Source organism: Oculina patagonica, chromosome 14 (assembly GCF_052425735.1).
Source record: "Oculina patagonica isolate OP01 chromosome 14, crgOcupat, whole genome shotgun sequence".
NCBI lineage: Eukaryota > Metazoa > Cnidaria > Anthozoa > Scleractinia > Oculinidae > Oculina > Oculina patagonica.
The window spans coordinates 692,060-714,156 of NC_135771.1; the positions used below are offsets into that span (position 1 = coordinate 692,060).

General features: G+C 37.3%; 2 protein-coding genes across 3 annotated transcripts in view; both read left to right on the forward strand.

Annotated features, from left to right (window-relative positions):
- The window catches only part of LOC144637399 (scavenger receptor cysteine-rich domain-containing protein DMBT1-like), a 53,105-nt gene that overhangs the window by 22,904 nt on the left and 8,104 nt on the right, over positions 1-22,097 (forward strand). The window lies entirely within an intron of this gene.
- LOC144637401 (uncharacterized) overlaps positions 9,151-22,097 on the forward strand; it is a 37,701-nt gene continuing 24,754 nt past the window's right edge. The window contains exon 1 of one of the 2 annotated variants that reach the window (XM_078496468.1): positions 9,151-9,314. In XM_078496468.1, coding sequence (XP_078352594.1) covers positions 9,257-9,314 — 58 coding nt within the window. In that variant the 5' untranslated portion in view covers positions 9,151-9,256. Of the gene's footprint in view, positions 9,315-20,876; positions 21,176-22,097 lie in introns of those variants that run through there. The other variant, XM_078496469.1, reaches the window with a different exon arrangement.

Genomic DNA, 22,097 nt, shown 5'->3' on the forward strand with positions numbered 1-22,097 from the left:
ATTTTGTGATACTCTTTCTAGTTCGAGTAAAGACGTCTCCCAATGTGACATTATAATAATATCTTTTATTTAGACACGATAATTTTACAGCAGAGCTGATGTGGTCGTGTATAACATAACTGAGAATAAATGATAACAGGCTAGTTCGTTCCCAGATTTCAAAAATTACGTCACCACAAATAATAACAAAAAGAAAACACTTTGTTAAGGCTATTCCTCAACAACATTCGCTAAGTCCATCCTGTTCCAGTTTTTGTACTTTTTGTACATTGATAAACTGCAATCTGTACAGAACTTCGCATGTAGAATTGTAAGTGGTGCACGGAAATTCGATCACGTCACGTCCATACTAAAAGAATTAGAATGGCTGCCAGTATCAAGCCAGCTTTACTATCGAAGCGCCACTTTAGCCTTTAAGTGCATGACGGGCTGTGCCCCCGACTATTTGACCTCTTCTTTTATCAAACGTGCAGATATAAGCACGCGTACCACTAGTAGCTCTCAACAATTAAACATTCCTCCATTCAGAACTGCCACTGGCCGAGGAACCCTTTTATTATAGGACAACAACCATCTGGAACTCATTGGACCTTACTTTAAAACTCAGTAGAACTATTTCAATTTTTAAAAAGCATTGAAACGTAACTTAATTGTAGAGTTTTTAAATTCGTGATTATCCAAATTAGAATGTAATATTATTAATTTTAGTATATTAGTATTTTATTGTAGTATTGTACCATATTGTCTTCGAAAAGCCCCTATGGGGAAAGATAATAAAGGATGTATGTATGATGTATGTATGTATGCATAGTTAAGCCCATAACAGCTTTGGTAGCGTTTTCCATCGTTTGTGGCGAAGCGCTCTTGAACAATTTGCTGGCTTGTGAATGATTACCACGTCGTCCCTTAATTTGGTAAGGTTGTTAGTTTTGTTGTTAGAGTGTCGCTCAGGAAAGCGATTCTAGTGTATTACTACTTGTGTAGATATTAGGGTGTGCCATAAGCCTGTAATGGGGGCTGTAATCCAGGATGAGTTTGTTATGCTGACGCGTGCAAGTGGTAAATATTAAACTCCTTCTGTTGTTTAATATCCGTGTGATTTTAATGCTTTATATGTTCGAATTGGACAAGCTTGAGTCTCGGAAAATACACAAATCCAATTTTTTCTTACTTATCGTAGTATTACAGTTTATTGATTTTAGTTTCAGCAAGTTTTCTTGTGTTCTTGTGATACCGTAAAAGCTATGTTAAGCTTCCCTCTCCCCCCCCCCCCCCCCGCCCGACTCTAGCCAGCCCTCCGCCTGACAGTTTTACAGTTTTTTTAAATAAGCCACCCCCTCTTTAATTGTAACGCCCCTCTCTTCCCTGGATCGTAAAGCAGGACAATTTATGAACAAGGAAACACTAACATATCGTGTTGTCAAAGTGTGTCACAATTATGGAATAATAACCATCAGCGTCAGGTTTCATCTCGAGGTTGCCTTGAGAAACTGAAAGGTCATATCACAGTGTAATTTTTCTACTGCATATTTATGCTTCCATTCGTTTCTATTAAGACATTTCAGCGCGGTGGAGATGCTGTGGTGGCGAGCTTTAAGTCTGATAACCTTTTTGTACAGCTTAGAATTGTCAGGTAAGTTGGTGAGGAAGCTAACTCGACGTTGAAATGAATGCGAGGGAAATATCGCGGAGTGCGAGTTCAGACATGACGACTATCCTGATTAACAGTTTCAACTTCGTACAAATATCGTTGCTGTGTCCTACAATAGTACACAATGGCTTGTTTTAATACCAAGAAATTGGTTGAATTCGGTTTAATTTGGATGAAAGATAGATGTCAATTAGATAGTTTAAGCTCCTGATTCGGTGTTATATATATATGTCCATTAGACTTATTTTCCCGATGTTACACTCCTTCTTATTAAAGCGTGAACACTTAAAATATGTCTGGAATGTTCTTTGTGTTTTAACCAATCACATGCGAGAACTTCAGACCGCAGAAACCACAAACAACGAATGATGGGTTTCCATCGGTCACGGAACAATATTCGGTTCTCGTTTCGCTCCAATTTACAAGGAAACACTAATTGTAATTCCTTTCTTTTTGAGAACATTCACTGCCGTACTGAAGAATATGTATGAGTGATTTTTTTATAGAAAAAATTGAAAAACCAATGCGCCCGATGCCACGATTTGCCCCAGTTGCCGCCAATTTTCAAAAATTGTAACGAATTCGTTTCTGCAGTTACCGTTCGCCTGATGGCATGTTACAATTTGAACTGAGGTAAGCTTGCATTTTCCGGTTTTTATCTCACCCCAACTATTGTAGCAGACCTAAACACTGATAGAAGGAAGGTTCGTTTCTTCGATATCAGCGAAACGATAGCGGGAAGGAAAAGCGAAAATCAAGCGATTGAGGTGTTTACTTTGCACCAATCTGTTATCACGGCAACATTTTGAATAATTTTCGTCTGGAGCCTTTACAGTTTGCAGTCTTACGATCACGGAACCTCTGATTGCCTTAGGGTTGAAATCGTTTGCCGAAATAAATCGAATCCCTTGTTCTACCGAAAAGATTTACAATCAGTAACGAAAACTCCACAATTTTGTATTTTATTTTTGGTTTATCGTGTTTACATCTTATGTCTAGACGTGTCTACAACATACTGCATGCACTGAACCATGTCGTATAACGTCGCTGAAGGAACCGTCCTTTTTTTTTCCTTCAAAAATCCCTGAAACCTTGTTCTGGATGGCCCTCGATACGACAGAATAGCAGTTCTTTAAATTCCTGAAAAAGACAGAGCGTGTATCCTGAAACAAAATAAGAACTAAAGTTGCTCCGTGACCGATGGAAACCCATTTGTTGTTTGTGGTTTCTGCGGTCTGAAGTTCTCGCATGTGATTGGCTAAACATAAACATTCCAGACATATTTTTTAGTGTTCACGCTTTTATAAGAAGGAGTGTAATTGTAGCAAAAAGAAAACTATAGTATAACTAATTTATTGGCAAGATTTTGCATGTGATGTACATCCAATGAAGGTAATTATCTTAAATTTTTTTTTGTTTTTTATTCACAGTTTTTTAGATTTGTAATTTTAAATTTTATGCTAGTAATTTTTTATGCTTTTAAATTTTATGCTTTGTAAATTTTATGCTTTTATACTGGTCACCGATTGATACCAGTCAATCTCCTTGATTGACTGACCGGTTTTCCAGGATAAATAAAGTTATTATTAAATAAAGGTAGAACAGGATTATGGAAGAGATCGAATGTCATTTGAAATTCAGACATGCAGCATGATTTCATTCGACGCCACTTCGAAGTTTATTATGCATTTATAACGTTTTGCAAAATTACAGGAATAGTCCGTGTATTTGATGAGTTTCTTCTCCAAATTCAAAGCGAAATTAATGATGCAAGTGGCTCAGAAAAATCTGAAAAATAATTTTATCCTCTCTTGTTTATACGAAGCACTCAAGCAGACACAGCAGACAATGTAGCGCCGTATGACTGTTTACCCGTCGCTATTAAAAAAATTAAAGTTTGCGCCTTTTATTTTTATACTGTTTTATTGCAACGGCCAGCGATTGATAACTTAACAGCAGACGGGTTTAATCGGCACCAGTTATAAAGAGTTGTGGTCGCCGAAAAAAATATATTTATCTCCAGAACTTGTTGCGTGCGTGCGATTATGGAAGAGATCGAATGTCATTTGAAACTCAGACATGCAGCACGATTTCATTCAACGCCGCTTCGAAGTTTATTATACATTTAAAGCGTTTCGCAAAATTACAGGAATAGTCCGTGTATTTGATGAGTTTCTTCTCCTAATTCAAAGCGAAATTAATGATGCAAGTGGCTTTATAATACGCTGTAGAGAATTTCGAAAACTGTCACAACAGTCCCCCGGGAATTAAGTCCCGTAAATGCCCGCCATGGTAATCTAATAAATGCTCCGTGATTTCGTTTTCGAATGTTTCAAAACACGTTAATCATATTTTGAAAATATATTAAATTGATTTCGCAACGCATTTCGTTTTCGCTGAGAAACATTTCAAAACGATTTTCTTCAACGCATATTCAATGCATTGAAAGTGTTCTTCGGCAACGCGTTTTTAATGCATTGAAAACGTTCTTCAACGCATTTTCATCGCGTTGAAAATGCATTTCCAACGGAAAAACGGCACAACGCTATTTTCGTTAAGCCTGCTTTTCCCAAATAGGGTCACATATGGTCGAGACAGCAGCAAAAATGTAGAAATTTTCAAAAATAATACGACTTTTTTAATTTTCACAAACATGTTTCGACGGTACATCCGTCATCGTCAGTGTGACGGTTATGATTTGTAACAGGTAGGTTTTAAATCACTGTAAACTTTCATAACCGTCACACTGACGATGACGGATGTACCGTCGAAACATGTTTGTGAAAATTAAAAAAGTCGTATTTTTTTTAAAAAAATTCTTTATATATAAGTATCGATGAAATTTGTAAGATAGATGGTAGAAGTATATATAAAGAATGCGTACATGTAAAAAGTTACTGCTTGCAGCTTAAAGATAGATAAAGATAACTAAATATAGTGTTCACTGTTCAACCTATGCACAACGCTTGCAGTTATTCTGTACGTTGAGATAAAAGCGAAATTCAACACCTCGACCTGTAGTAATTTAGTATTTTGTGACAAAAATTAGATCCGAATGGAAAGTATCAGAGTGCTAGGGCCTGATTACATGAGCTGGGCTGGCTCGGTTTCCCGGGATGACTTCCAACCCGGTATTACATGAGCCGAGCCAGCCCGGGATGGACTAGATTTGGCACGGACGACATGATTTTGGCGCGAAGAATGAGTTGGATGATGTTGAAGACCTCTTTCCAGATATTTGCGTTTTATTTTCTACACTTATGCAGCTACATGAGCTGCTTTGTCACATCATATTTAAGAAAGAAGAATATTAGTTTTTGTGGTCAGTAGCGTGATCGGAAAACAAATTTAATGCTGGCCTGGTGAACGTAATTACATGAAAAATGTTCCCTAACCCTAAGGAAAATGTTCAGCCCGACAAGCCGGGATACCGGCATCACGTTACCGGGAACTCGGCTAACCGGGCTGGCTCGGTTGTCATGTAATCGCAAAGTTGTTTTTTGTTGTGTTTAATAACATACGTGGCGCGGTCTCGGCAAAACCGAGCCAGTCCGTCTCATGTAATCAGTCCCTAAATGGTAACGATAATAAATGATAAGAAATGATAAATGATTCTGATAACGATAACGATAACAACGACGACGACAATGAATGGTGTACAAAAGGTTTATATCCCTACGCTGGAACCAACTAAGGCCATTCAATTGATCCCACTTTTTGTCTCGTGACGTCATGACGTTGTCATGACGACACGAGATATATCTACAGGGGGAGAGGTGCATTCCATGCGTGTTTGCTTTCTGAGGCCGCCGAATTTCAACATTTTTCCCGCCATGTCAACATTTGCTTTGTGAGGCCGCGGAATTTTCCCGCCATGTCAACATTTGCTTTGTGATCTGAGGCCGCCGGAATTTCATATCAAAGAACAGATAATGTTTCTTTACAAAGGTCGCAACTAACGCGCTGGTTTATCAAACTGTAGGTTAGGAGTATTTATTGTAAAGGGCTTATTGTGTAAAAATATAGGCACGCTTTACTGTTCGTAAAATTTATTTCTTTTTTTACGTTTATTGCTGTAGTACTACTTAAAAAAAAACTGGTAGATCCCGTGGACATTATTTTCCTTGCGTGTCTTCAATTCGAGTATTACCCTAAAACGTGTGGGAATTCAACAGTCACGAAGACACACGCCAAAGGTCAACTCGTCGCTGTAAGAAAGACAAAACTTAACACCCAAATTGCAAAGTGAACGTCACGACTCTCTCTGGAGAGAGAGATAACGCTCTATTTAGAGATCCTTTCGGCTTGCTAAAAGGCCTTATCTCTAAATTGTCGAGTCCATTTGCTTTTGATAACAATCAATGTCTCACCCGGTTCTTGTTTACAATACATATGTTTTGGTTAATTAAATTTACGTGCACGCTATAAAAATATTTTAAGGGTTACATGTCACGGGTTGCGTTACTTGAGCAGATAATATTTTGCGACAATCAATTCAGAAACCTTATCAGAGCAATTTCTCAAGCATTTTTTTTTTTTTTTTTTTTTTTTTTTTTCACTACTAATGTATTACTTTATTTCCATTATATTCATTCTATTTTACAAAATGTCAAATATATCTGCTACATAAGATAATGTATATAATGGCTGGAGATCTCAGCAAGCTCTACTGAGCTTTTGTAAGAAGATCCCCATACATAAATATACTAATTACAATTTAGCAGATGGATGTAATTATTAATTGAATATGTTTAAGTGGGATTTAAGCATTTTGTAAGCATTTCTGTCTGTATTCTTTTTCTGCTGTTATCGGAGTCCTATAACTGTTCAAAGGCTACATGCTGGAGTGTACTTTGAATTTAAGTCAAGCCTACTTTCGAAAACGGTTGGTATTCTTTTTCTGCTGTTATCGGAGTCCTATAACTGTTCAACGGCTACATGCTGGAATGTACTTTGAATTTAAGTCAAGCCTACTTTCGGCTGCTTGGAAAAATCGCTTTTGATAAGGTGTCGGAAACAAGTCGCGTGACAATTATTAGTACAAACATTATCCGCCTGACAGAAATAGCAACAATCAATTAGTATGCATATGAATCAAGATGGACGCTTAATTACCGTGATAGTGATCGGAATGGATACCATTAAGGCATCGATTTCAAAACTTTGTTTTTAAGCATGTAATTGTTGTGTAAAAAAACGGCTTTTGTAAAAAAGCTGCTTTTTTACTTAAAAAGGCAGCTTTTTTACAAAAATAAAATTGTAAAAAAGCAGCTTTTTAACAAGAATATATATTTGTAAAAAGCCTGCTTTTTATGTAAAAAAGCAGCTTTATTACAATTATATAATTGTAAAAAAGCAGCTTTTTACAAATATATCATTGTAAAAATGCTGCTTTTTTACAAGAATATATATTTGTAAAAAAGCTGCTTTTTTACGTAAAAAAGCAGCTTTTTTACAGTTATATAGTTGTAAAAAAGCTGCTTTTTTACAAGAAATATCTTTGTAAAAAAGCTGCTTTTTACAGAAAAACAGCAAGATGCTGCATAGAGTACCTCTAGAGAATTTGAGTGGAGAATTAGGGTAGGCAAAAACCCATATACCAAAGCGCAACTGGCTTAAAGCCTCAGTCGACTGAGTCACAACATTTTAATGACCTCTGATATTAAAATATCATGCGCAACGTGTAGCATTTCTAGATCTGTTCAGTTGCCTTGTTGCTACACTTTTTGAAGTGTGCGTGATAATGAAGCGATCTTGCGTGCCCGGTACATCAAGCCTGTTTCATTTCGATCGACAAGATATTGATTTCTGTTCGCAAACATAACGAGCGACTGAAACAGGCTTATCTGTTTCGACGTGTGAATGTTTACGCAAGGGTCATGCAGAGGTCACGAAAATTAAATAATTTGGTGATTAAGAGGACAGGTCAAATTTTTTCCTAATGCGCTTTTTTCACTTATTTATTTTTTGGAGCAAAAAAAACCCGATGAGAAAATTTTTTTTTTTTTTTTTTGTTTTTTTTTAAAGGATATTCACTTCTTAAAATTACCTCTATTTAAAATACATTCATACGAATCTCGTGCTTCGGTGATGCAAAAATTAAGAACGGAAGCGGTTTATTATTTGAGGCCAGCTGCTTCATCAAAACTAAACAGTCATCTTTCCGATCCGGCGGCCTTCGGTCGGCGAGTTGAAATTTTAATTTGTTTAAAACAAGAAACGTCTGCTTTTAGGCTAAGAGTTAGAGTATAATACGAAGAACTTGCTCCAGTGTTTATCCATTTATATTTATTTGAAACAAACGAAAAAACGCAGTTTTAATTAGTCTTTGCTGAGCTGCATGTATAGCAGACAGACCTTTTCCTTACAAACCTAATTTTGTAAGGAAACCGGCCCTACACATTTTCACACATTAAAATACAGAATGACACTGCCAAATAGTTCAGTAGTAAGAGCCTTTAAAGTGCACTGCCACAGAAAGATTCAGAACACTTGCTTTAATTGAAAGAAAGCTATAGCCTTCGAATCATTTTTTTACAAATATATAAGTGTAAAAATGCAGCTTTTTTACAAAATATATTATTGTAAAAAACAGCTTTTTTACAATACCGTTTTTTTTACGCCACATAATCTTATATATATAGATATTTAGTTGGATTTTGAGCCTTTCGCGTGAGAACCTTTTGTAGTTGGAATAAACCTTTGTTTTTATCTTTAACTGTGAAATCGTGAAGTTCAGCGCAAGCATTCACGACAAAGGTTTCTGAACTGACAAGTGAATCAAGAGTTTCGTATATCGTGTTGTGAATGTCACAACTTTTATCGAGCAACAAAAGTAGCTTTAGTTTTAGTTCACATTTTAGGGGGTGAGGAGTCTAAATGTTTCTTTATGTTAGATGCACGCTTTTGAATTTTCGAAATCTTTACAAGCAATAAATAGACGTGAAAAGCGGTCTATTTTCAAATAAATTAAACTCTGAAAAGAGTCACGAGACACTAAGCCCAGAGGGCTTTTGATTTTTAATTGTGCGCTTGAACCCATTATTTGATTTTTATCTGAGCATTATCCCCAATCTATATCAGGCAAGCGGATAGTACTTAAAAGATGAAAGAATCACGTCCCCCAAACCCCAAAAGTTACTACCAGAGGTTACTACCCCTTCCAGAAATATGCTGATCCTGATCTTCATAAAGATCTCGCTTTAACTAGCCCTTGCAAGTTCTGGTGGTTCTTGCTTGCTTAAGTCTTTATCAGTTAAACCGTTTGAAAGTCCGGAGTTTATTCATAGCTAATTTGACTGCCTGAAAGTAATGATCCCAATTGAGCTGCTAAATTCAAATTAATGATCAAGTCAATATTAAGCAATCTAATATTCCCTTGTTAGACTTCAAATCATCTGTTCGAACGTGGTGTCAAACCTGCGTGACAATCATGGGATGATAACTGACTTTCAGTATTGACGTAACACGTCACGTTTCATCGTAAGATCTGGAGAAACTGAAAGGTCATAACGCAATGTAAATTTTGTAATACACCACTTGCATTTAGCTTCGCTTCTACTGAGATATTACTGTAGGTATTTGACCAATTTTAGCACTGTTAAGATGGTATGGTGGCAAGTCTTGAGTCTGACGAGCTTTGTCTGCTTCTTACATACATCAGGTAAGTTCTCAGTAAAAGGAAGCTTAAGCTTTACATGTACATGTGATATCGACTGTGAAAAGCATGCAAGGGCCGGATATCAGAAGTGTCGTGTATCTCAGACAGGACGAATGTGTATTCTTCCATCTCGGAACAAAACTCGTTGCCGTGTCCGACAGTGGTTCATTTTAAAGCTGAAAGCACTGAAGAACGCGGCTTAATTTGGATAAAAGGAATGACAATTAGATAACTGAAACACGTAATTAAGTGTTATTATTTCCAGTGGATTTACATAGAAACCACAGTGCAATTGTATTCTCGAGCGATTGCATGGTGTCGTTGATCGCTTTTAACAAATGTAGCAATCACCGTGTTTCATCTTAGTTTACATGGATCAAGATATACAGTTCACTTTATTACCACTTCCTGTTCAATAATCGTTGCGTGAGGGACAATATCCCAAGTGCCGGAAGACAGCTGTAGAAAATGACGTAAATCAGTAGTGGAACCAAGAAAGCTGAACTGAATTACAGGCCGGGAATCCCTTCTTTCTTTCCAGTTGATGAATCTTCTTTTAAGAAAAACTTAAAAGTTTTGCAGTTGATACTATGATGGAAGGATTAATCTTTTCATCAAAATATAATTTACAAACAAATTTTCCTGGGTGTCGATCATGCCTAGCATTATTTCTCTGCGGGAGAGAGAGCCAATTTAAATGTCGTGATCTCCAAGCCATTTTATACGGTGTTTATAACCTCTACCGACATTTCTCGGTGTAATGGCACGTTACAAAAAAATGTGTTCGAGTGATTCGTACGCATCTTACAACCGATTGCCCACCGTGTTCCAAAAGGCTTCGTAAAATTTTGCCCTTTAGCCGTCATCGCCTGGCATTTAGCAGTTAGCTTCCTCTTACAAACTTGAGCATTGTTAGCAGTTAGCCCTTATTAGGGCTTAACGGGGACGTGCGGCCCGATAGGGTATGGTTTTCAGGCTTTTTTGTCATGAACGGGGTATGTATTTCACCGCTTTTTGTCTTAAACAGGGTATCTTTGCATGGACCAATGTCAAACAGGATAGGCTTATATGCCTGCAGTGGTGTAACAAGCCAAATGTTCACAAATTCTTCCGTATTGCTGACTTACGTTGATTTCAGCATTGATACTTAGCTTAATTCACGATCACATCAAAGCCAGTGAGGTGCTTGTTTTTGTCTTAGACGGGGTATCAAAAATTGACATTCTGTCTTAAACAGGGTAGGAAAATCAGAGGTTCGTGTCTTAAACAGGGTCAGGGTTTAGGAGGCCGGGCCGCACCTCCCTACCCGAAATTATGTCGAGTAACCCCCCCCCCCCCCGGGTTTGTGTTTGTATGTTTGTGTAGGTAACTTCCTAGTGTGCATTATCAGAAACATTGAATACGAAATAAAAATACTAAAAAAATCCCTTCTTTCCCTATGTTGATACAGTATTTCAATTCAGGTAAGTACTGCTACCTATCTCTTTTGTGACTAAGTTTCACATATGTCTCAATAGAGGTCACAGAGCACCTCCAATCCTCTCTGTCTGCTGCTGCTCTTCGTACCTCCTGATCACTTCCAGCCCATTTCGTTTTTTCTTTTTATTTACTGTACGCGTCCAGGTGGTCTTTGGTCGTCCTCTTTTTCTTCTACCCTCGAGTGCCCAACTCATCGCTACACTCGCTTTGCAACTAGGTCAACTTTTTATGTTCCAAAAATTCGAACAAACTATGACAAATTCAATATTCGATACAATGGACTTATATTATAGAATGAAATTGATGAGAGATTTTTAGAATCTTAAAAGATTCTAACTCCTTACTCGTTTAAAAGAGAATTAGCCTTGCATTTCATTTATTTCTATTAGGTTTTTTAATAATTGCTATATTCTGGTATTTCTGGTATTTTTCTTTTTTACTATTATCTTTTTTATTGTACATACATGCTTAATAATTATTTGTTCTGTAATCTACCTCCTTAATTAAGTGTGTAAAATGCCTCTTTTCTGACCTTATATTTACTTTAAATTAATAAATGGTGGTCACCCAACTAGTTTAGCTTTTTAATTATTTGAATGACCAGCAACTGTATGTATTTTTAATTTATTTATTGTTTAAGATGTAACTAGTAATTTTGCAATTCAAATAAACCTTGTTGTTGTTGTTGTTGTAATATAAACAGTTGCAGTCGTTCGTGTGATGTTGCTGTAGTATCTAACTTCTGCGATCTACTTCTTCACTCAGTGGTTTTATGGCACCTCAGCTCGATGTTGCTGGCATTAAAACTGGGAAGATTCTTCGAAGGCACTTGAGTAAAATAAACTCTTTACAATATTATTGAAACCTATTTGTTAAATTTACAGCAAATCGCTGGCCAGCTGGAACATACGGAATGCCCAAGCCTGTATCCGGGTGTCCTATGGCTGATGGTTTTCAGTGGCAGAAGGGATGGAGATCTCAGGACACTAATGATGCAGAATCAAAGAATAAAAAATCCCTGGATTTTCATCTTGACGCAATAGTAGATGTCAAGAAAGTAGAAAGATCATTCTGTCTCAAAACATTGACGGCTGATGATAATAACAGACCCGACTGGCCAACAGGTTGGTAAAAGATGTTGAATTACAATAAGGGTCAATTAATTGCGATTAAAAATTGTTTGTCGACGCGGTAAACATTGGTAAGGGCAGTATATCAGTATATAATAAAATATTATATCAATTGTACAATGCGATGGACACAATACAGCTGAAGTTGAATATCAATGGAAACATCAAGTTGAACAAAGCGAATAAATTAGGTCAATAGTGGGAATAAGGATTTGAAACGTAAATAACATTTGTTAATGTTTTTATTAACGGCAAAGTAAACAAAATAAACTTAAACCAAAATCAATGTTTAATGCATTTTAAGTTGTTTCTCTTCTATTTACAATGTTTGTTTTTTATTTACAGTGTCCTCAATACGAACAGTAGAGCTAAATGCAATTGTGTTTTGTATTTTTTTATCAGTTATTTTATGTGATAAAATTAGATCCACGAAAGTAACCACATAAGATTGATAAGGTAAAGTGAATGGCATATTCTATGCAGGTCAATACTGTATCTACAAAAAGGGAATGTGCCCTGCAGGTCTGACCTTTGGTTTTGTCTACTGGGATGATGATGACTTTAAGAATTTAAATAAGAAGGGTGGAATACTTCCTGATGGTCGATATGACAGCAACACAAGGATCGAGTTTTGCTGTAAAGCAGACGGTGACAAAGATGATCCTATCCAGCTTCCCTCTAAATCTCCATTTTACCTCCTGGCTTACAAGTCAGCGAAATGCCAGATGGTCAAGTGGGCAGTAGCTACTGTGGAATGGATATATTATGACACAGAAGACGCATGGAACCTCGACAGCGACAAAAGAGGAGGAGCCTACCCTCACGAGGCTGAAAAAGACCATCCTCGCATTTATTACTGTTACTACCACGGTAAGTGAACAGAAATTTGTTCCCGGTATTCAAATGACGCAACTGTCTTAAACTGGCAAAATACCTCGTCCCCAGGGTGATCTTCCTTTCAAATGCGCCTTCTCACTTTTATAGATCGAAAGGACATAAGTCCACCGCTTTTTCCAGTTTAGCACTTTTGCTTACACCGTGTTTCTCTGTCGAAAACAAAACTTATTTTTTTATGTTTTTCGAATTAAAATTTTCCACAAAAGCAATTATGGTTTAAGACATTGATGGATCGTGCCAAATATCTTCCCTCGACCTCTGAGCGGAAAGGACGCGAAAACCAGCAAGTAATTAGTGACTTTAAGGTCGCGCAGGACCCTTGCTCATTTATAAATTCATTAGCCAAATTTCTTGACGGAGTGCTATCTTGTAAAGCTTTAATTCGCTACATGTTGAACATCGATTTCTTTAATCAGGACAAGAACGAAATTTTCAATTTCAAAAACTGCTAGAAGTTATCTGCTTCTAAGGGAGTAAAAATGTGAAATCTAAACTTTGAAACGTGCTATCTTCATTTTGAGAACGAAATTTCAAAATTCGCTCTTGTCATAACACAATAGGGTGCGCCAAGTTCATGTTCCTCGCGAATCAACTCCTGAAATTCTACATCGGCGAAGAAAACTTGGACACAAAATTGCAGGGTTTTCCGCTTCCGAAGACCTTCCGAGTCAATGTTTACAACCGACGTGTGCTATATTCGCAGCAGTGAATCTAATTATGATAATTCGCTTTGTTTCAGCGCACGGTACGCAAAGCTGAGAACAATACCGTGTAATTACTTGTACAAAGAACTTTAAGAAAAACATTGTCATGAATATTTCGTTTGCTGTCGGCTTCAGTCGTCGCAGTTTGTGCCTACTCTTTAAATAAATACATACATAATGATTTCAAGGGTCCTGCGCGACCTTAAAGTCAACTGATACCTCAAAAAGTTTCATCGAACGTTGCCTTGATTCAACCCAATTAAACAAAGAGCCAGATAATCAAGAAAATCAAGAGAATCTGAGGGGTTAGGCCTCAATCCCTTATGTTAAATGTTGTTAAGGATGTTTTCGAGAGAGTTCGACATGAACTTAGCAAAGAAAACATTAGGTTCTTCGTTCGAACCAGTTAAAACACTAAGCATCATTTCTAAGACACCAAAAGACGTGATTTCACCGAGGTCCGAGGCCTAGGAAGTAAGAGATCCTGGACTTCACGAGGTGCAGAACACAAGCCAGGTACAAGATCGAACAATAAACGCGCAATTAGGCACCACAAGCAGGCTTGCCTTTGGCAAGCGAAGCTAGCGGGCGCCACTTTTACCCAGACTACGTTGAAATTCTTGAAAGGATCCTGAAAAATAGGCAAGAAGGCCTTTTCCTGGAAGCTCTACATTCCATCCAAGACCGCGACTCGGTAAACGAACATATACAATTCCCAAAAGTTTGTTACCTTTAACATACAGAAGGGAAGAAGGACATAATCTCAGGTTAGAGACCAGCGGCAGCTAAGAACCGATTATGCGTGCAGTGACACTGTTTATTTAAAAATAACTCTGACGAAAACAGATTATTTTACATTTTTAAATAAAATTCGACAAGTTTTTAAGTTGACAATTATAATAATAATATCAAAGATGCAAATGCGGCCTGTACTACTGAAAATCTGAAAATTTTCAGTAGTACAGGCCGCATTTGCATCTGTGATATATGTTTCTTTGCTACTGCTGGACACACATTCACTTATAATAATAATGATAACGATTGCGAATATTTATACAGGAACTGACCCGTCAGTGGGAGTACTAGTAATACACTGTTATCAGAGGGGCCCTGTACGATAAAATAACAGCTAAAAATGAATATAAAAATAAGAAGTAGTTTTTGATGTAATTAATATGCATCCAAACAGACCGTGATATTCGGAATATTGAAAAACAACCTTTGAAAAATTGGTTTTAGACTCTTCCGAGTACTAATTGAATTGATTTATTTGAATCCGCCAAAATATAGGTGGCATTTTTTGCACGGCTAACACGTTGCCAAATGATGCTCTTCTTTTCTAGGATGCAACAAAACCCTTACAGGCATCAGTGGCACTTTCCAGTCACCAAACTATCCAAGTAGTTACCCGGATGGACAGTACTGCTCCTGGAGGATAACGGTTAACAAAACGCAACAAATTCACTTGGTGTTTTTAAGTTTTAGTTTACAACACGAAAATAATACGGACGAGTTGTACGTGTATGATGGAGTAAATGCAACAGGGGAACTGTTGGGAGTATTTTACGGAGATCACCCTCCGCCAAAAGAAGGAATCAACTCCTCGTCAAACGAGATGTTTGTAATATTCAAAGCAGACAAGACGGGGGGCTCTTACACCGGTTTCAGCGCTACTTACTATGTTGTTAATAGAACGGGTAAGCGTTGTTAAGGCTTTTAGCTTCGTTTCGCACCTAAATGTTTAACATTTTATTTGAACTTTGGGCAAAGTAGGCATTTCTAGATCCAATTGTGGAAGCGATGTGACCAAGGGGTTGGGAGCTGGTCGTATCATCTGAAAGTCCAGATATGTTTTCAGTGGTCCCGAGTTTAACTCCTCGATCACGTTTTGTGAATAGCTAACTTGTAGACGTCCTTCCAGTTGGGATTCTTACTATATTATGCTTATTTTAAATACTAGTTTCCTATGTTTGACTGGAACGGCTGTATACAGTAACTTTGAGCTAAATATATGTACACAGTAATTACAAGTTTCCATTGATGTATACTCGTTCATAACGTGATCTAATGTTATGTTTTGAACAGATAGCATATAATGTGTAATGCAAACTTTCATCAGTCAAATAAGCAAGAAGAAATATATGGGAGTTGTTTGTCAGATGTGTGAGATGAAATGGTTTATCGTCTTTGTATTGCGAATTTCCCTCTAATCTAGTGCCAAGTGTTTCGACCACACAAACCCCGGAAGTGACATTGCCTCCGAGTGCTTCGAAACCATTTCATACACTAGATAAGACGACAGTTAACAGTGTGTCTACTCAATCAACTGGTGGGCCGTCAGAGAAAAGTGGAGGGAAAGATGAAAGGAAACAAGCTCAGCGCAAAGGTATGTTAACTGAACATGAAGTGTGCGCTCTGATTGGTCAATTGTTATTCATTAAATGAAAACCGTACATCAAACCTAATGATCAAACTAAATGCCCATATTAGCTCCTTATAGATGTTCTCAGTGGTCTTTATAAAAGTTATTTTATAATTTGACAGGTTTTAATGTTACAGCTGTGGTCGTTCCAGTGGTGTTATTCGTTTTAGCCGTGCTTGCAGCTGCATTCTTTTATCGCAGAAGGTAAGAACCCATAAGAACTAAACAGTAAGAAGCTGAAATGGAAACCAAACAGTTGCCATTTTAGCTGCCGTCAATCATGCACAGTTTATACTACGACTGGGATCTAATGAAAATCATTTGATTTTCATACTTAAAGTAGACTCATGATTTTAATTAAAATTACATTACTACATGTGTAAAGCTGGAGTAGACGTTTCGAGCTTAAGCCAAAAGGAATATACGGTCATAAAAATTCTGGATTCTCAAATGTTATCCCTGAGGCGGCGTCTTTTTCAATCCCTGCTTCTACTGATCTTAAACCGTCACTGTGAATAACAATACTAGTTTATCGTATTGTTTTATATTGAGAAGCCTAACTAAGGGCACTTTTTAAATCATTCAGCAAGCATTCGCCTCAGTTTTTCATAACAATTCCCCTTATCTCTTTTTCACAAAGAGAAACGTATTCAGTATTCTGTGTTACGTTTTCTGTGTAAGGCGCAACAAAAAGAAATTACTGAGCAATTTAAAAAAAATGGTTAGAAACTTCTTTTAGTAACTGAAAACTTACATTTTCTTTATTGTTGGTTTGTTTTTCACACAGGAAGAGGACAAAAAACAACGCAAAACAAAATGAAGTTGTTTTCTCTGCGAGGTACTAAGAGCAGGAATTTACTTCTTTGGCCTACTTGTAAACAAGTTGGTGCGTCCTTGTAAAATTTGTCCGTCAAGTCTGATGGACGCACCGTCACCATAGCCAAGCGTCCAAAGAACCTTAAAATAAACTTATACTTCTATACTTAATTGTATACCTCTGCGTTTGTGGCTGAGGTATAAAATTTCGAAGAATTTACCTTGATAACTTGATTTACACCAAGTATAACCCTACTTTCCAATGAATCTCGAAGAAATTTTATAACTAGTAAAGTTTAAGTTGAATCTAATTTCCTTTAATGACAAATAGTATAAAAACAACTAAAAAACAATCATATTTCTTAACTGAATTATAATCCAGTTTCTCGTTACAATGTTCATGTCTATAATATGTATTTGTTTGTTAATTTTCAGGTCAAACGATGAATCACCCATTTTAGTTGAAAATACGTATTATGACCGGTGAGAATCACGAGTAATGAAATCTACCAAATATATTGTGTATAGTGTGTCATTACCAACTCAACTATAACTAGTTGCGCTCCGATCCCTCTGAAAAAGAAGCCGTTCTATCGTTTCCCTAACAGCTCGCTGGTTCTCTTTTATTCTCCTTGATGGAGAGAAGTTCTGTCCGCCAGAGTAAAGTGCTTCGCTCAAAACCACCACCCAGTTACTCCGCGGCCAGGGTTGTCAGATCGCGTCTCCCTTCAGTTAAGCAAGTTTTGTCATGTTTATTTAAACTTTGACGCGCCCGATAGAATTGTTGAAACATAAACCTACTTGTAAAATATTTACTGAAGTGAAAAAAAACACCTTCAAATAAGTAATACTCCGTTGTTTATTTCACAGCAACTTGGTTGTCACAAACGCAAATGAGCCGAGTTTTACAGAAGGAACCGATACGTACACTGAGGTTAAAGGCACAGAACAAACGAATGAGAACGAACGTTACATGGAGCAAGAGAATGAAAACCCATTGTACGAGGGTGCCGACACCAATGCTGTTGTGTTAAACCCTATTTACAGCAGGTTAGTGTTTTTAAAGTAAAACATAAAACTGTCATAAACAACAACTTTTGTTTGTTTCTAATACATATACTTCAGGGGGGGGGGGGGTAGATGCTTACCTTAAGTGTTCTTACTACGAAAAAGAATTCTTCTAACCAGTTCACTGTGCTACTCGAGTGCGCTGTGATTGAATAGGTGTGATTACTATACAAGCTATAAGAGCTATATTTTGTGAAAGAAACATTTAGGACAAAATCTTTTTCCAAAAGGCTTTGTATGTAGTGCTCCGGTATTATTTACAAACCCCTAAAAACTTACAGCAAAAATATCCACCTTCTAATTGCTGTTGTATATCAGCTCAGGCAAGACAGCATTTTGGGTAATGCATTTAGGTTGGATGGAGGAGACTTAAATATAATTAATTATTTCACAGTGACGTGCTTATCGGAATCACAAACGAGCCGAGTTTTTCAGAAGGAAACGAGATGTACACTGATGTCAAAGAACCAGAAAACAAGAATGAGAAGCCTTACACGGAGCAAGAAAATGAGAATCCATTGTACGAAGCTGCCGACGCTGATGATGCTGTGTTAAACCCCATTTATGACAGGTGTGTTCTCTTAACAGTCAGCTGTTGTTGTTCTTGTTCTTCATTGTTGTTGGGTTTTAAAAATGTACTTAAGGAAGGTACGTTTTTTCTTGGGGAGGGAGGGCTGGGGCCTCAGAGGGGAGGGTCAGCAGTGTAAGCAAGCACCAAAAGGGGAGGGCCATGCCTCTTTGTAAGAGGTTCACACATCTTTTTCAGAATTTTTTAATGAGAATTTTTGTGATGTTGCTTTCCATTTGTCTTTAACCAATTAATTTTTTTCTTTTCACCTACTTTTATTTAGTTTGGTGTTTAACTTTAGGTGCTAGGATACATTTCCACATGTTTATTTTGCCATGGCACATAGTTTTCTCGGAGGACTCATGTCCTTTCCCGTCCGTATCGAGACGTACTAATTAAGGTATCGTTTCTTCAGCTTCTTGCTGTTAACTATCCGCTTCCTGATCTCCTGAGTCGTTTAGTTCTGCTCCCTACCCTATAAAATGTTTGGCAGTCACCTAAAGGTGGAGTGGGGGAGGGGGGGGGGGGGTCAGGAGTTTCTTTATTTAAATGCAAGGGAGGGCCAACCCTTTTGTTGGAAAAAATACCAAAATTCTCCAGCCCCCCCGCCCCCAAGAAAAAACGTACCTTCCCTTAACCTACGATGCTGTTACTTATATTATATTCAGTTCCCTATTCGCACTGCATAAATTATCGACATTGCATATAAGTACCACAGTTATGAATAAATTGACATTGTTCAAGTGCAACGGCTCCTGCGCTACTCGAGTGCGCTAAGATTGGCTCGCTGCTGCTGGGATAACTATTAGGTGGATGGAACTACTGTAAATTTCCATAGCCAATAACCCAACTCCAGCTAAATTAGCAAAATTACTTCTGACAGGGGATCAGTAATTTTTCGCGTTACATCGTAAATGTAAGTAGCTTTTTCTCCGGAGGTTATGCAATAAGTTAATTTTCACGAGCTTACATCAACCGATTGTATCACGAGTATGTCTGATGTTGGCTTTCTTGCAAACATGCCGTGTATCATTTTGGCTAGATTTAAAACACCTAATATTCAGCTACAAATGTATATTATTACGACATTAAAAATATGTTTGTTTATTGCAGTTCCATCTAAGGAAGAACGCCGAGGGCACAGCGCTAGACACCGTTAGAATTCAAGTACTCAGAATGTGTCATTTAAGTGTAAAGTTAAATAAAAAGAGCATAAGTGAGAGTTCTCACATTATAGCTTTTAAACGCCATGCACAAATACGGTGCTGAGCTGAAAGACGGGGAGAACACAATGTTAGTACAGTTATAGTTCTTTTTTTTCCCATAGCAGTTTTTTTAAAACGAATTTTCACTGCGGTACGGCCACGGTTTTAGCTCGACAAATGCATTCAGACGTTTTCATTTTTGTTTGTTTTTGGTTGTTTGTTTGCCGATTTTTCTTTCTTTTATCAAGAATTGTTATAGTACACTGTCTCATTATTCAATACCGTTAATAAATTTGAACGGGAATTTTGATCTTTACTTCTAAAAATAACAACACCTTTCTGTTAGAATGTACGCATAAAAGAAGCCCTGTACACATTAAAAATAAAATAAGGTGACAATATGGACACGTTCTTCCCCCAATACGATGCATGCTTCCATTTCCCATCTCTTTCTTTTTTTCCGGAACTACTGAGAGAAATGCATCTTTATGGCTCCGACTGCCTATTTTTATGTGTCACTCTACCTATGGCTTTAAAGTTAATCAACCTTATGTCCACCTAGGATCCTGATGAAGGCCTTCTATATCTGTTGTACTTATCAGCTACGAGATATGTGTACGTCTGTGTACGTTTTTTAGCGCGTTTACAAGAGTGATTTTTTTTCCTCGCGTGCCCCCCTCGCGCCTTTCGCGTTTTCCACACGCGCGCTCGAAACTAGCAGGCTACGAGATATATTTATTTCTAGTTTACCTTTAGCTAATACAACTACTTTGTACGCTCCCTACCATGAGCTTTTTTATAACGATTATTTCCCATTTTTACACTAAGGTATTTTTCTGCGATCAGTTCAATCAACATGTAATCACTGTTTCCATAAAACCCAATTAAAATTTAAAAACTTTAAAAAACAAATATTCCGCTCGTGCCTTTGTATTTGACTACCTGAAAGTAACGATTCCAATTTAACTGCTAAACCTGTACCAGAAATTAATGATCACTATAGTTCTCAATACCACTGACTAGCACAAGAATTCCTGAAGTATGCACAAGTTATATCACGCCGTTTTATATTCCTGAGTTTTACTTTGATCAACATAACATATTTTCAAAGTTCAGGGCCGTAACTAACAAGAGGCAACTGGCGAGGCATTTGCCTCGTCTAAACTTTAACCGACAATTAAACACAAAAAATAATCCCAAGTTGGACAAGATTGATTTTTCTCAAGAAACACCTTATGAAAAATGTTGAAGAAAGAGTTTACCCAAGTAGCAAAACCCCCAAGTAGCAAAATCTAGCCTCGCCAGGAGCCCATTTGCTATGGGCTCCTGGCCTCGCCCATAGCAAATGTCTGGTTACAGCCCTGAAGTTGCGTGACAATCATGGGAAGATGACGTAGCAGGTTTTGAGTTCGCTTTGCGGAACCTTAAAGGTCATAATTGTAAACAACGCACTATGAATTGAATTACACTTCGCGTCGTTTCTATTGAGGTATTGCACCGATTTCACTGCCATGGAGATGCTTTTTTGGTGCAATCTTGGTCTCATAACTTTTGTCTGTAACCTTAAATCGTCAGGTAAGTTCTAAGAGAGCTTGAGCTTAGGTGTATGATGTCGAATTTGAAAAGCATGTAAGAGATATATTTTCAGACACGACGACTATCCTGATAAACAGTTCCACCACCGTACAAAGTTTGTTTCTGTAGCATGCTGTGTTCAACGACGGCTTATTCTCAGCAATAGCTAATATATTTAGCTAGAAGAGCTCAAATTGGGCTGAATTGAAAAAAAAAAAAACTATAAATGTACATGGGACGGATTGATCATGTGAATGATATTAAATAAAATAACTGAAAATCCTGATTGGGTAGTAAAAATGTCCACTTGATGTACTAAAATATATTGAGAGTTACAGTACAATTCTATACCGAAACCTGCATCCGGGTGTCCTTTTGCTGATGGCTTTCAGTGGCAGGAGGGATGGAGATCTCAGGACACAAATGGTTATTATTCAAACAACAAAAAATCCGCTGAATTCCACCTTGATGGAAGAGTAGATAGCAGTGAAGTAAAAAGATCGTTCTGTATTAAATCATCTACGACTGGCGATCATAACAGAACGGACTGGCCTCCAGGTGAGGAAATAACTTTTTTTTATTTTCAGAAATTGGCCAAAAACCGTTAATTAGTGCTTTCTAAATTGGTGAGTGACTGGAAAAACAGTTTCTTAGAAAAAGGAAATTAATTTTTTTATGATGGTAGTAATAAATGTGACAACGTAAGCTATTTGTATGTGCTATAAAAACTGAGTGTACTGAATAAATATCTGCAAGTAGTAAGTTGGCCAAGTTGTAACAAACTCTCTATATTTATAAAAAGAACAGACTATGAGAAGTACTTGTGAATGCTTAACTTATAAGAAAATTATAGAATAAGGTGTGTCGATAAAAGGCACTTGTCTCTACGACTATCATCCTTAGAAAACATAAACAGCAATTG